Below are 16753 nucleotides of genomic sequence, written 5' to 3'. Positions count from 1 at the left end.
TCAGGAGGTTTGTTTTGCAAATTGTGGCTATTTGGATGGAGGTGAGATGGCGACTGTCTCCTTAGGTTCTGCCAAAGAGAGCTCTTGCTCCTCCTCTGACCTTGACAGAATCTCTAACATGTTCCAGCCTAGCCCTGGAGCAGGGAAATACAGTTTGCTGGATTCCTCCCTTTTTTGGGTGGTAGGGGCAGATTTGGGCATGCAGGCGACTCCTAGCCTGTCTCTCATTCCCAGACAGCCTTAGGGTAGCTCTTCCCCACTTTCTGGCCCCATCCTGGGGTCTGAGCCCCCGCCCCCTCCATCCCTCCTTCCCTCCTGCCTGTGTCTCTCCTTCCCTCCTGCCTGTCCCTTTCTCTCTCCTCTCTCTCTCTCCCTCTCCCACTTTTCCTCCCTCTCCCGCTCCGTCTCACACGCACCCTATGTTTATTTTCCTGCCTCCATCTGGGCCCTGCTGATATTGTAATCACCCTGATGCACGTTGGCTTCTCTCCTCTCCCTCCTGCGCTCACACACTCACTCACACACAATGTGCCATCCTGACAAGCCTTTTACTTCTGATAAGCTCCAATGTGTGTTTAATGAATACAAAGCCGCGGTCTGGGTGCCGCCTCGGCCGCGGCCGCTCTCCCGCGCTCCTTTGCCAGAAGGTAATCTCCGTGAACAGGGGAGGGAGGCGAGCAGGGAGGAAGGAGGGGTGGCCAGGAGGAAGGGGGGCGTGGGGAGGCGGCTTTTCTCTCTCCCTCTCTCTCTTTCCAAATGATTCAGAAGTCGATAAGACCAGGAGAAGTGAAGATGTAACATGTTATCTGTCGCTCCTCTTAGCTGGCGGAGAGAATTTACATTTAAAGATTAGCAGAGTGAGAAAGAGAAATCTGCCTTTTGTTGTGTGGGGTGAGGAGGAGGCATCTACCCTGGCCTTGACGCTATCTCCCATCACCTCTGCTACCCAGACAGGACTCACCGAGGTGAGAATACCGGAGGGCCTTATCTTTAATTGGGTTTAGTTTTGCCAGTCTGAATAGGTTTAAAGAGACTCGATAAAGGGGGAACAATAGATTATTTATTGACTGGACGCTGAAGCCTTTAGATGAAGAAGGGAGAGACAAAACTGCTTAACAACTTGATTAGTTCGTTTTTATTTTAAGGTGAGACTCTCTCTTTTGGTGGAAGGAAGGGCTAGAGAACTTTGGTGCAATTTGGATGACTTAAAATGTCTTATTTCCTCTCCCCTGACAACCCCCTACCCTTCTCAGCATCATGTACCTCCCTGATTTTAACAGGAGTTTCATTTACCCCTTGCGTTTAGGATTGATGAACTGAGAAAAGAGGGTAAAGGCTTTGGGGTTGATCATTAATGTTTGGTTTTGTGTGACTTGTTTTAAATGAGTGATGAATTGATGCTAACGGTACTTGAATGAGTAAGAAAAGCAAATGCAGCCTACTTTTAATATGGAATTAGTTGATTTTATAGTATGGTTCAACTCAGGCTAGAGGAGAAAAAAATCACTCCAAGTCTGTTAGGTAGATTTGTATTTTTGATATGAACCATGAAATCTTTTGGTTGGAGCTAGTTTAAAAAAAGGAGAAAACATGTCTTATTGACTCACAAGTATTTGAAACATTATAATATCAACTTTAGAAGGTTCTTAAAATGAAGAAAAGTGGAAAAAGTGATTGTTTTGCCTCTTACACATTGTCAAGATAGGTGTTTTCATAGATAGATAGATAGATATGATCCAGTAACTAAAAGCCTAATTAAAATTTGTTTAAAGCCAGGGAGGCATGTTTCCTTGTTGACAGCAGCAGATCGATTGGGTAAGACAATAGAGTCCCATTATTTTACTTCCATTGACTGAACATATTGACATTTCAGGTTTGCTGTTGCCTCAGTGAGCATGATGAAACACTGAAATTCACAGACCAACTGGCCAGAGTGGCACATATATTACTGTATGTCATTTCTGCCTTCAGGTTACCTTATCACCCAGACAAAATGGGAAAGGACAGCCTGGAATCTTTCAGAAAGGATAGAGCTCTTTTGGCTAAGAAGCTAACGGATAGCATGTCTTAGGAACATCTTAAATTTTACCCAGAATTGGGTGTTACACAGAAATATGTGGAGCGTGTTTAAAAATCTGAAAAGCATGCTAGCCATTGATCTTGCATATTTTATATAGAAGGATGCCCATTTTCAAGATTTACCTTTACCTGGAGTTATTTACAGTGAGTGGTCGGTCACTATTTAGGTGACCAGTTTGTTGCATGAGTGACATTCGTTCTTTTCCAATCTGGAGTACTGAAACAGACAGGCACCTGCTAAATCTATATCTCATAAAATAATGTGTAATGTCCCTTCAAAAATAGGGTCTGACTCTGACTTTTTGTTTCCAGTTTTCTTTTACTAGGTGGAATACAAAGTGAGATGTATGTATTTTACACTCATGTGCATGCATAGACAATAACTTATATAGATAAATATGTGTATTTCAAGCAAAGGCAGATAAATACTAAGTATTTGTTATCTTGGTGTAATTTACCCTTTCACACATTTTGCATAGTCTTTAAATAACAAAACTAAGTATTAGGCAGGCGTTGAGTCCAAGAAATTTGAACTACACAGAGAGTGAATATGAAAAAAAAAAAAAAAAAAACCAGAAGGGACTTAACGTATTTTTATGTTAAAGAAATTTATGAAAATATAAATCTATTATGACTATGACTTATACATGGCAATTGTTGTCATCAAGTAGGCAACTGATGCTGTGTACAGTGTTTAGAACAAAACTAGTCCTTTATACCATTTTCATGAAAATGTTAGGTTTCTATTTGATCAGCAGGTGCTGTTGAGATGAAAGCCATGTGTAAATTTTCAGAAGGCCAAAAGTGTCAATTCAGAAAAGGAAAGTGATAAGAGAAAATGCAATCAGTTTTCCTGTTTTCAATTTGTGCAGGATTTGAAGAGCTGTTTTGTTAAACTGCTACATCTGCTCCAATATGAATATTGAACTACTTCCACTAAAAATAACAACCTATAATTTGGAAGCTACTGCAGTCTTTTGTTAACGTGAGTGGGTTATTTAAAAACAAAAAAATAAAAAAAATTTATATTCTGACAATCTCTTGCTTAATGTGCATTTTCATTTGTTGGCACTTTTATCCTCAGCAGATAAATGGTAGTATGCAATTAAGATCTCATCTTGTTTGACTATAAAAGAGGTTTCCATAGGTGAAAATCCTGGTAATAAAAAAGGGTTCACACAAAATAAAATTTATTTTAAAATAACCTGCTTAAATACATGTATTGAAAATCAGATAGTTATTCCTTACATTCTCTAATACTACAATTTTTAACTTACTGCTGGACTATTGCAACAAAGTTAACACTGTTCCTTGCATACTGAGCATTCTGAGATTTATTTCACCTTTAATATACCTGCAAATGTAAGTTTAAACTAATCAGGGATATTTTCCTAACAGGGCTTTCAGAATAATCTTTTCCATGCTTAAATAAAATGATTAAATTATGCTTGAGTGCCTGCATACAAAAGCTTTAGCTTCTATAGTACTGCTAATCAAATAAGTTTTATGGACAGGGAAAGCACCACGTAGAGAAAAATTGGACTGCATTTTACTAGTGACATTGCTAGGAAAGACATGTTCTTTTAAAATCATCTAATTTTAATTAAAAAGGAAACTCTTAAGATGTCTTAAATAATCATAATAAAAGTAATACTGTGTCCTTATAACAAGAAAGTGAATGACAACGCTATCCATATAAAACATGAACAGAGAGAATTAAACTAGAAGGAAGACTGGTGAAATTTGGATAAGGTTCAATATTGACTCAACCTTGGATTGCAGTTTGGTGGACTTGTGGCTATAGTAATTTGCCTGGGGTGAGACCTGATCACTGCTGAGGATCAATTAGCTAAGTTTGTGGCTTCACATGTGAATTGCTATACACACTCGTCACAGATAAACTCAAAACATTTCAAGAACGAATAAAGGGGGAAGGCAGGCATAGTGACACCTTAGCATGTTTGATATTAACAAATGCAATGTTTCTTCTAAAACACCAACTCAAAAGAAGAGGTAGTTTGAAGAACAATGTTGAATGTGAGTATTGGCAATTACATGTATGGAACCAACCAAAGAAGACTGCTTTTAAGGAAGGCAGTTTCCAATTTCAAGCCCAAAGAACAGTTCAGTATGGCATGTTGTGCTGGCATATCTTAAAGAGAGCTGGGCATCATGTGGCTGTTTCCTCTAATATAGCACCAGACTCTGACACTTTTAAGAAAAGATGCTGAATCACATATCTGTACAAAAAGTTTATTCACAGATATAATCCCTTCACTTGGGATGTGATCTTCTAATGAGGGTTGTTTTTGAAGCCACAGTACCTTACATGACACCAACAGGGGAGATGCCTGTGCCTCTTTTCGGAATGTTCATACTTGGTGAAATCACGTCCAGGCTCTTACATCAGAACTACTGGTCTTAAGTAATGCCCCATGGTTGATGTTTAAAGTGTGAGACCTGCTTGTTCAAAAAAGTTTAAAACTGTCAGTGTTGCCTACAACTGTTAATATTTTCAATGACCAAGAGATACCAACTTAAAATCATCTGCTTTAATAGTTCAAATTGTGATTACCTTTATAAAGTAATGCAGGAAGGAGTAAAGCAGACATTTGTTTTGGTAGGTTTCATATTGATCAAGGCCTCTAAAGCAAATCACTATTTGGATGAATAGGGCCTTTAGAATATAGATCTTGTAGAAGAGGAATGCAGAGGACAGATATGTGAAGTTTTCCCGTTGTGTCTCTAGCAATCTAAGCACCTCTAAGTGCCTTGGGGAATGTGATTGACTGGGTTCATTAATCTTTTAACACCTGGGGCACAGACCACTTCTAAGTGTGCTCAGGGCTCTTGAGGGCTGCTACTTAGTTGTTGGTCTTGGGAGAGAGGAGAGGAATTGATAGATACTAGAGACCTACTGTGAGCTTGGCCTTAACCAACCTTCACATACATTCTCATCACTGATTTTTAAGTAAATGATTAACCAGTATTTCACTTTCTTACTTTCAAAGAACCCCAGCCCATTGCTCTGAGACTCTTGCCATAGTTACTCTTCTAGCTTGATCTTTCACCCAAATTTAGAAAATTGAGGTTTCTTTGTATTCCCCAAATTAATGACCTACTTTGTGCCTGAGCTTCAGTAATTACTTAGGACCTTATTCTCTTAATAATTGGCTGCATATTCTCCTTAGTGGCCGTATCTACTCATCCATTGCTTTCTTTCAGTTATCCCCTCTTCACCCCCACTTAGGAATCAGAGTTGGCTTCTAGCTGACATATCCTTGGATGCTCAATCAGAGTGTGCCAGTCTATATTCCTCTGTACCACCTGATCCAGACTTCTTTATTACCAAATTCTGTTCCCGCATCAGAATACCTTAATTCTACACTGCACTGAGGCCATGAGGATTTAATCTGTTTTTGTTGTTGTTGTTGTTGTTGTTGTTGTTGTTGTTGAACTTATCCAGTATGCTGGAGTGATTTTCTGCCCAGTCCTTAGTTCTTGAGTCTTGTTCCTTCCTACTTGGTCACTCCATTATATCTTGATCTCAGCATTTCCCAGTTGGCCAGGTTCAATTTCCTGGTTACCTCTTAAGGTTAGAGGACTTGTACACCACCTTTACTCCTGGAAAAATAAGAGTTTGTAACTAGTTTCATAGTGTAAAGCTTTGTCCATATAAGAAGAAAAAAAAAAAAAAAAAAAAGGACCTGGTGTCTGTGTGCAGTCGCTTGACTAATAGGCAAACTGAGGTTCCCTTTCCAGTTCAATCACTGACTTGTTGGGTGGCCTGGGGTGCATTCCAACCCTCAGGCAAATTTCTCCTTTTTTTTTTTTTTTTTAAATTCAGGAATTGGGGTGGGTGACACTATAAATCTTCATCTAATTGGGAAAGGGATCAGTGTGGAATGTTACTATCATTCCAGTCTTCTCCATCATAAGGAAGAGCCATTATGGACTAGGGAGCCATTATTTCCATAGCCATCCTAAATCTTAGATGATTGTCTGAAATTTTAGTTTTTATGATTCCTTTTTCAGAGGTGAATTATGTAGGAATAAATCTGTTTACGTAGTGAGGAGGGAACTAAAGAGTTTGGGTCTTGTCCAAGGAAAATTGCCTTTATGCTTTCCCCTCATAGTTACTGGACAAGATGATGAACTCAGTGACTGGGGATAGGAGTGAGGGGCTGGAGGCTGAGGTGGATGGGGTTGCTTGTGTTAGTAGGCATTCATCATAGCCCTGGTCTCAAAGTTTGGACTCACTCCACTTGGGAAATTTAGAAAATGACCTCTTGAAGCCATTTTTTGGAGAGAACCTGGTAGCAGCTTATTTTATTGAACTTGGGCACATTATCATCTGGCTAGGAAACAGATCTCAAGAAAGACTGAAAAATTCTGTTTGTCTGAAGAAATTGTTTGCTATTGCTTCTAAAATAATTAAGTAATTCAATTATTACCTATTGATTTTGTACTTTAGTTTGTAAAACTGTTGTAGGTGATTAAAATATAGACATTATTAGAGATTTGATTCTAATTTGGGTGGTTATAAATAGTAAACCCAGGCTAGGGTTTCTTTTGAACTTCAGAGTTATTGGCATTCTTCTAGTTTGATCAAGGTGAGCACTTCCTCATCATCCAAAATGACAGTGGAAACTTACTGTTTACTAAGATGTCTGGGATTGGTTTGGCTTAGAAGTAATATTTTCATTTGTCATTAGAAATGGATGCCACAGGAAACACTGTTGCTTCATAGGTTGTAGAAAATTTTTGCATTGGTATTCAGAGTTCAATGGGAAGTCAAATTGAAGCTATTTGCCACACGGGAGAATGTCTTAAGAGTATATATACAGCAAACTCTTAGTTGGTACTAATTGGGTTGAATATTATGTCAGAGAAATATTAGATAAAATACTAGCAGCAGTAATGGTAATTTGTCTAAAGAAGCTCAAGAAATGGGTGGCCACTGATAATATGAGGGGAAACAGTGTCAAACAGTAATAAGCTAGACATGGCCATGTGATGAGATAATTAGAGCACTAGGAGAGAGAACTAGCTGTGAGATGTTATTATAAAGAGTATCTGGGAGGACTCTTCCACTAGACTTTTTGGAGAATCCACCTAGTAACACTTAGTGAGGAGACCAGAGCCTAATATTAGGAAAGCAGATCAATAATGGTACCTGAAAGGGTTGGCACAGATCATGGTACCAGGGAAATAGCACAGCAGTATTGTGGAAAATATTTCAAATGAATGTTGACAAGTGGAGAATCAGAAATTAGGAAGTTATCCCCACTGATTATAAGCATTATACAAGCTGTGCTTTAAATGCAATCTTGGGAAGTTGATTAGACTAGCTTAAACTAGAAGTACTACACCCCTTTCCGTAACCTCAAGGTAAAGGTACAGGGGCATGTGAACTGTAAGACAGGTCATGGACGACTAATAGCTTATTTTCAGAGTCTATGCATATGTTATGTACACAGTGATGAGCAAACACAGCTGGGAAGAACAGCAGATGATATTGGGACTGGAACTGGGTGTTTATCAGACTGACATAGTAATCCTCCTTTCCTGTGAAAGTGTTCTTTTTAAGTGACTGTTAGGATTCTGTAACTTTTATCATGTGTCACACAAGGAGTGTCCTTTACTCCACAGCTTCTTTGCTCACCTATCACACATTTTCATTCTCTGCTTCAGCTAGATTTATTTAGAAATGAGGTCCACATTTGACATCTGATGAGAAACAAATATGGACAATGAATTCTCATCCTTTTGTTTAAATAAAGTTAAGTAGGTCAGTTCATGTCTAAAGAAAGAGTTAATGTAATCAGTCTCCATTGACGTGCCTGAGATTTGAGTTGGCTCAAGATTTGAGATTTGAGAGCAGGCATAAAATATTGGAGGAAAATACAGGTGAAGAGCAATAAAATGAACAACCCATTAAACCTGATTTGACTATTTACAAAGAAAGTCACATGCTGTTTTGGTAGCCATGGTAAAAACACCTTTCACAGCATCTGATAGAAAAGTAAAATGTTTACTCTTGGGAGTGAATCTGAAGTACATGGATAAATATTTAGTAAATGTCTTCTATGTATAAAGCTGTGTGCTAGGTGTAGACACAAGCACGTAGTCGACTAAGTTTCCACTGAATGATAAATTCATTCAGGACAAATTAAATAGCTACAGAGATGGTGGAGCTTGATCAGTTACCAATTAAATGGTACAGCAAGTGAGATTTTAGAGGCAGGTGTGAATTGGAATTTAGGCTTGTCTTGAGACAGGTAGGATTCATCAAGACAAAGTTATTGTAATAGGATTGTAGTAAGTTATACAGTAGGAATAGGGAGTGCAGAAGCCTAGATGTGGAAAAGACCTTTGGAGGAGTATTGGGGTGGGGTAGGGGTGGAGAGAGAATAAATTAATACTGTGGCTGTAGCAAAAAGGGCCCTTGGGTGATGAATGGGAAATGAGAGCAGAAAGATCATAAATGTCTTGAATATCCATTTTGATTTAAGCTTCAACTTCTGAATTCACCAGACATTTTTCAGCTGTGTCCTGTGGAGTGCCTCAGGGTTGGGAAGTGGCATGGAGTGGTCCCAGATTGGGCATAGGGTCTTCCATCCCCTAACCACCATAAAACCAGAATAGCTCTGCTTTTATAAGAAATTGCTTTATATATTTGATTTTCTAACTGGACTTCTTTTGAACAGAGGAGTCCATGGTAAAATAGATCTTTATAAAACCAAGGTTAAAATAAAAATTAAGCTAGGCAAAGGGAACCCCTGGACCCAATAACAGTTGTGTTTGCAAAGAGTTGGTCCTAATGTGAGGGGCCAGATGGACTGGAGGTGGGGAGAACCTGGACGCTAAGGCCAGGCAGGAAGCTTGTTGCTGCAGTTTAGGTTTTAGATATTGCAGAAGGATGACCAGTGTTGGGTTTGTGGGATGAGAAGGAAGAGGCAGGGGCAGGAGGTATTGCAAAGGAAAAATAATTAGCACTTGGATAGAGCAGTGGATTTAGAGGGGGGAAGTTATTAATACCAGCCTGGATTTAGTATCAAGTGCTCTTAACTTGTCAGAAGCTGGGAATCACTTCAGGTGTTTGTTTAGAGGCAGCTTTGCTACCCTACCCCAGACTCATAGATTCACAGCTTCTAGAGAAGAGCCTCAGAATTTGCAGACCTCGGTCCCAGGGCTTCTGGTGGTCCCAGCTGCCTTTGGGAGCTGGTGACAGGGCTGTCAAGTGGTGGGTGTTCCTTAAAACGCGGTTGTTACATAAAAGATCTGTTATTTACCAGTTTAGGACTTGGCTCCCTCATGTGTTTTGCCTCTTTCCATGGATTTCAAACTGTTCTTTGAGTTTCTGTTCTGCAGGTGCCCTTGGGCCATGCAGGAGCATACAAAGTGGTCAAGTGGGCTGGTTCTGGGACCCTTAACTTCCCCTTTGACCAGTGCAGCCTGCTTTATACATTTCAAACATTGGACTTCTGTTTGTAGAATAATGTATAAAACATCTTTTAATCCTAACATGGTAAGAAGGAGAGAAGGTAGAGATGACAGCATATGGAGTTAAGGAGTAGCTGATGAAAGCAGTGCTTGTAAACCAGCAGGCCTCAGACTTGGGCTCAGTCCTCTTGTGGGAAGAGGGAGCGCAGTTATTTAAAGGTGCTTTTGAACCTAGATTCATTTGTTCAGTACCCCAAGCTCTGTCTGTAGACCAAATACTTTTTCATGTAATGATATTTTTCTTTTCTTTTTTGAGGCGGAGTCTCGCCTGTGGCCCAGGCTGGAGTGTAGTGGCGCGATCTCAGTTCACTGCAAGCTCCGCCTCCCACGTTCATGCCATTCTCCTGCCTCAGCCTCCCAAATACCTGGGTCTACAGGCGCCTGCCACCACGCCTGGCTAGTTTTTTGTATTTTTTAGTGGAGACGGGGTTTCACCGTGTTAGCCAGGATGATCTCGATCTCCTGACCTAGTGATCCTCCTGCCTCGGCCTCCCAAAGTGCTGGGATTACAAGCGTGAGCCACTGCGCCCCGGCCCAATGATATTTTTCAAATCTACTTTAAATGAAAACAACAAAAAATGATTAAAATCTACTGAGTTTAATAGAAATGTCTGTCCATTTTACAATCAACAGATAGTAAACTGAAAACTATCATATGCTGAGCCATCCTTTTTTTTTTTTTTTTTTCAAATGGAAGAGTTGTTTTGGGAAAGTAAAAGAATTTCTTTAACATGTTAAAGAGCATTAAATCCTTATTGCTCACTCTTAGTTGTCCCCTATGTGAGAGATTTTAGTTATTGGAAGAAACAACAAAAAAATATACCTGGGTGAGGACTTTCAGGATATAGTTCATTAAGATAATATTATTTCAAGGTCTTTATCTTGTTTTGTCTGATAACATTTAATTTAAAAACATGGTGGTAATTCTTTTTATGTTTTGAACTTTAACCATATTTGGAGTTTGTGATTTTGTTCTAAAATCTGCCGGAATTGGACTTTTTAAGACTTTTCTGCCTCGGTAGTGAATTATGCTTGATAAGGACTAATTATTAAGCATAAAAAAATTTTTTTTTAAAGAATGAAACATTTATGTGTGTTGATACAGAATTCTTCCTGAGATATATCATTAGATGAGCAAAGCAAGGAGCAGAAGAATGTCTGCAGAATGCTACATTTGTACAAAAAAATGCATAGAATTCTACTTGTGCAAGTATATACAAAAATCTGACAATAGTGCTTGCTATTAGGGAAGAAAGCAGGGCCAGGAAGTAGTGGTGGAAGGAGCCTTTTTGCTGTATATCCTTTGGTACTCTGAGTCATTTTGCAAATCTTGTGCTCGTGTCACCCAGGTTGACTGGTCTGGGCCTCTGGACCCTTCCAGGGGGAGGTGATGCTGCTCTTCCCTGCCAGAAGGCAGTCGAGTGTAGTGATGAAGAGACCTAACTCCCCAGTGCTTTACCACTTATCTCCTTTAGCTACCCTTTTCATGTAGAAATAATTCTCATCTGGATAGTAATGGCATGGCCTCATAGTGTGGTCATGAGGATGACATGATACGTGTGAAGGACAACCTTCAGTAAAGGGTTGCTTTTTCTCGGCGTCTGACTTGATGACTATAGAACTGTTCCTCACTTTCTTCTCTAAACCCCAGTAGTCTCTCTTTGGCTGCTTCTTTATTCAGCAAATCCTTAATAGACAATCCAGCCCTGATGGACACTGGGGGATATGAGGATGTTGAAGACAAATGACGCCCTGCTTTGCCAGGCCTTTCCTGGACCTCTCTCTCTCAGCCTTCTCTAAGACCCTGGGTTGCTTCACATTTGGACACCTAAGCTCTTTCTGCAGGGAAGCCAAGCTTGGCTCACTTTGTCCTCTCCTAAGCCTCTAGTGACACTTTGATGACCCTTCTTCCCCAAAGATAGAATTTACCACATTCAACTCTGCTATCATCCATGCAATTCAGACTTCTCTGCTGGTTTGTAAGCCCCTTGAAAGTGGGAGTCTGGAACAGTTGGGATACTTTTTAATGCTTTGTTAAATAGTTATTGAGAGCTCATTTCTTGAACTCAAGTGATTTACTTAAAACCGTCCTGAAACATTTCACTGCTGAGACTAAAGTGAAATCTTTGGTTCCAACAGCATGTTGGTTTTTTTCTCAACCTCTTTCCACCTTGGTCGCTTTCATTGTGTTCTCTTGTCATAGAATGCACAATGTATTGCTGTTATATTTTGGCTTGTAAGTTTTGGCAACTAAAAAAAATACAATAAAACAAAAGCAAAATCCACCCCCATCCCCACCTCCTGCTCCAAATGAAACACCCCATCTTTTATTTTTATTTTTATTATACTTTAAGTTCTGGGATATATGTGCAGAACACGCAGGTTTGTTACATAGGTATACATGTGCCATGGCACCCATCAACCTGTCATCTACATTAGGTATTTCTCCTAATGCTATCCCTCCCATAGCCCCCCACCCTGTGATAGGCCCCGGTGTGTGATGTTCCCCTCCCCGTGTCCATGTGTTGCCATTGTTCAGCTCCCACTTATGAGGCAAAACATGCAGTGTTTGGTTTCCTGATCTTGTGATAGTTTGCTGAGAATGATGGTTTCCAGCTTCATCCATGTCCCTGCAAAGGACATGAACCCATTCTTTTTTATAGCTGCATAGTATTCCATGGTAGATATGTGCCACATTTTCTTTATCTAGTCTATCATTCATGGGCGTTTGCGTTGGTTCCAAGTCTTTGCTATTGTGAATAGTGCTGCAGTAAACATACGTGTGCATGTGTCTTTATAGTAGAATGACTTATAATCCTTTGGGTATGTACCCAGTAATGGGATTGCTGGGTCAAATGGTATTTCTGGTTCTAGACCCTTGAGGAATCACCACATTGTCTTCCCCAGTGGTTGAACTAATTTATACTCCCACCAATGGTGTACAAGTGTTCCTATTTCTCCACATCCTCTCCAGCATCTGTTGTTTCCTGACTTTTAATGATCACCATTCTAACTGATGTGAGATGATATCTCACTGTGGTTTTGATTTGCATTTCTCTAATGACCAGTGATGATGGATGAGCTTGTTTTCATGTTTGTTGTCTGCATAAATGTCTTATTTTGAGAAGTATCTGTTGATATGTTTCACACACTTTTTGATGGGGTTGTTTTTTTCTTGTAAATTTGTTTAAGTTCCTTGTAGATTCTGGATATTAGCCCTTTGTCAGATGGATAGATTGCAGAAATTTTCTCCCATTCTGTAGGTTGCCTGTTCACTCTGATGGTAGTTTCTTTCGCTGTGCAGAAGCTCTTTAGTTTAATTAGATCCCATTTGTCAATTTTGGCTTTTGTTGCCATTGCTTTTGGAAAACACGCCATCTTTAGGTGAACTATGAAGTGATCAAGCCACTTGGATCTTCATAGATGCACACTGTAACTTTTTATTTTCTTACCCTGAAGTTCATAAATTGGCTTTAATAAAGGATAAGCTTCTTGAAATTATAAGCAAAATTTTATGTATATGGACATTTTTATGAGATCGAGCAATTTCTTTGATCGAGGGTCCAAACAAGGCTAAAAACCACTGTAGTGGTTTCCAGATTTTCCCTACCAGATTCCCTCCGGTTGTCCCTTAGTTGCCAGGGTCTCCCTCTTCTTCCTTTCCCTCCTCTCTTCCTTTGGATACCCGTATCTGCTTTCTGAACACATCTCCAGGCTGAGCACTCTTCCTCCAGAACCCTTCTCCCGACATTCCTTCCCATCCAGTCTGGTCTTTTCTCTGACATTGTGTGGGATTCCAGCTGCTCTACTGCCTGATGAATCAGCTTCAGAACCACAGATGGTACTGAACAGTGAGGTAGGTCCATCTCAGCCTGAGATGCCGTGGCTCATGCGGAAGTGGTAATGAGTCTCACTGTTTTTTCTTCAGGAAACCTTTTTATTTGAAGAGACAGTTTCGGCAGTGCAGTCTTCAGTTTCTTAATGCAAGTGACTGGACAATTTTAGACAGCAGTGTGTGGGGCCTCAAGGGAGGCCTTGATGGAATGAGGTTTCCATATTGTCTTAATATCGACTTGTGAGTGAGCTCATTTCATAAGTCACTCTTAGAGTTCTACTTTCTTGCCCAAGATGACCCTGTGCATATGATGGGGCAAGGTCTGAACCTAGATTTTCTTCAAGGCTTCACTATTCCAGGGCTTACTACTCTCCTGAAGTTCTTCAAACCCTACCACGTAGGAATTTTCTACATGAACAGGGTCAGCCACACCAATTGCAGTGGGGAATAATACTAAAGTACAAATGGAAAACTATCAAAACCTTTCACTGCACTTAGAAAAGTTACCGTTTAGAGTACAAAAATACCACAGTTTTCCAAATTTCTGAGACACAGAGACAAAGGGAGGGAGGAAGAGAGGAAAGAGGGAAAAGAGAGAGAGAGAAAGAGAAAGAGAGAGATAGATCAGCTGATAGGAGCAGCAGCAACCAGGCCATGCTTGCAGCTGGACAGTTGTTGTAGCCTCTTGAGATGTGTGACCATCAACCACGAATGCAGATATTTCCAAAGTCCCTTTTTTTTTCCAGGTGGAAATTGCTGGCATGGAACAGATGCCTTTATGTGGAGAAAACAGCCTTTGTAAATGATTCTGGTTCTCTCTCCTCTTATTCTTAGAGAGAGTCTTTCACAGATGAAATTAGATTAAAAAAAAAAAAACTACCAAACATGAGTTAGTGTGGGTTTTTTTTTTTTTTTCATCAGGCCAAAATGTTTTAGAGCCTGCAGCTTAATTCCACATATTTTGGTTTTGTTGACTGATCCTAGGTGTTTTGTTTTTATCACTAATAGTGCAGTAATTACTTTCAGAAATTAAAAGATGATAATTGTACTGATATTTTTGAGTACTGACCTTTGCTTTCATTTATGTCATATTTAATTCTATTAAAATAGGTACTACCCCTTTTCTAGTATCAAATGATAAGAACTGAGCACATTGGATGAAATAATACTTGCACTGGGAGCACTAAGGTAGGCACTTCACAAGTATTATCTCCTCATATCATCCTGGTAAGTTAGGTGTTATTATCTTACTTTGGAGATTTAAATCTGAAGCTTAGAGAGATTAAGTGACTTGTCCAAGGTCAAATAGCTGATAAATAAGTGTAAGAACTGAGATTCCAGTCCAGCCAGAGTGTGTATACAGTGGGTTTCTAAATGGTCAGCGTGTGTAGGCCATGGTTATTTATAACACTTTATTTTTTGAAAATTAAATTATATCTGCAACAGAAAAGATATTTAAGAGCTTCCTACCATTTAAAATTGCCTGGTTTGTTAACTCACTGGTCATATTGCATTGTTGGTACTTAGTTGGTTACCTACCTTCTGATTAATTTGTTTCTTAAAAATATTTGTAGGATTTTGAAATAATGCCTTATCCCAGGAGAAAGGGGCTTGAAGAAAGACCAGACCATATTCCATTATCAGTTATTCCCTGTTTACTCAGCCAGTATTTAGTGAATGCCTTTTGTGTGCCAGGCACTGTGCTAGGCACTGGGTGTAAGCATTGTTGAATAAACATGGCCATGCTCTTGCAGCCCTGCCAATGGAATGAGTAGAGTGCATCAATGTAGGGTCCAAAAGTGTAAGAAATTAAATGGAATCTCATGTCTGCAACAGCTGACACACTCAATTGTGAGATAACTCAATGCATAAAAAGCTGCTAGAGTGCACTTATGCCTTAAAGGTTGTGTGGACTGTGCTGCAGTTCCCAGTCACAGTGTCCTGCTGCTCGGTGTGGGACAAAGGGCTGGCTTCATAGCCGTGAATGCCCTGGGTGACTTCCATGCTGCCCTATCTCTATATAGCACCAGCGGGAATGGGCTTCTGTGAACAGTACCTGGCAGGTAAAGGGTTGCAGAGCCTGATACAGACCCAAAGTGCTATAGTATAAAGAAGAGAAAAAGATCACGGGTCCCAGAAGTAGCCAGGGAAAGGTTTACCAAAGTCACGGGGATTGAATTGGGCTTTTGTGACATTTCATTGAGTGGGATTCATTTGTTTTTCTTTTTATTTGGGACTACAACTAAGTTCCTAGTCCAGTTTCAAATGTGGAGGATAGAGTAATGAGCACCCCAGATAAGACCCTAGCTCTCACAGACCTTGCAGTTTAGGGGTGGGAGAGGGAGAAAGATAAAAAAGAAGTTACTAAGATTATTTCCTGTAGTGTTAAATATAATTAAGACAATTAAGAAACAATGTTAGAATGATGCAGGGGTTGGGAGGACCTGGTAGTGAGTCTTGATTTCAAATGGTTGGGGAAACCATCTCTCAGGCAGTGACTCTTGAACTAAAGCCTGAGAGTTGAGGAAGAACTGGCCATGCAGCAGTCTATGGGAAGGGCCGTGAAGTCAGTGAACGAAGCCATGAGCATGAGAGGAAGCGTTCCGTCAGGGAGTTTATCCAGAGAAGAGCTGCACTCTGGAAAGGCGTAGTTGGAGTGGAGGCTGAAAACTGTAGATGAGTGCCAAGTGATGGAGGGTCTTGTATGTGAGATTAGGCAAGAATAAGGACTGTGTGTTTCTGTGTGTGGATCTAAGAGATGAGTATTTAGAAGAGAGGATATTCTGGATGAGTGTATGCATGGAAGCTTAAGGAAGCTTGTGAAATTAGGATAATGACATTTAGTTCACATGACCTGCAATGAGGGGCACCCAAATCACACAGTGTCTCAGTAGCTTCCTGTTGGAAGTTGAATATAGTCCTGAAGTGAAGCATACATGGTGCTCTGTTGACTACTCCTTCAAATTAGAGGGACACAGAATTGCCTACAAAGAAATGGCGAAGCTTTGACAAAGATAAGCTACAATCCAATGCCAGGAACTGTACTTACCAAGGTAATGTTTCCTAAGTCAGATACAATATAACAGATTCCTTTGGTGGTGATTCCCCTTGGAAACAAAAGCTAATGGTACATTTGTTCATGTAAACGAATAGCTTTTATGATATAAAATGTTTCTGTGAAGGAAAAGAAAAGAGTTAGAGCTAAGGTTTGATTCAACCCCGGTTGATAGATAAAAAGAGGTGTGTTTAAATGCTCATTTTTGGAATAACCGTATATCATTTACTAAAGGAAAAAATGCCCCAATGTTGATAGAATTCTCTATAGAAACATGT

General features: G+C 39.9%; 1 protein-coding gene across 1 annotated transcript in view; it reads left to right on the top strand.

Annotated features, from left to right (window-relative positions):
• The first annotated feature begins 526 nt into the window (after nt 1-526).
• Nucleotides 527-16753, top strand: part of RUNX1T1 (RUNX1 partner transcriptional co-repressor 1) — a 141395-nt gene continuing 125168 nt past the window's right edge. The window contains 3 exon segments of the mRNA XM_010353343.2: nt 527-647; nt 823-906; nt 909-965. Of these exon segments, the coding sequence (XP_010351645.2) occupies nt 527-647; nt 823-906; nt 909-965 (262 nt within the window).

This window comes from Rhinopithecus roxellana, chromosome 9 (genome assembly GCF_007565055.1).
Source record: "Rhinopithecus roxellana isolate Shanxi Qingling chromosome 9, ASM756505v1, whole genome shotgun sequence".
Taxonomy (NCBI): Eukaryota; Metazoa; Chordata; class Mammalia; order Primates; family Cercopithecidae; genus Rhinopithecus; species Rhinopithecus roxellana.
Note: the sequence above shows the minus strand (reverse complement) of the source record. Positions and strands in the feature narration are given on the sequence as shown.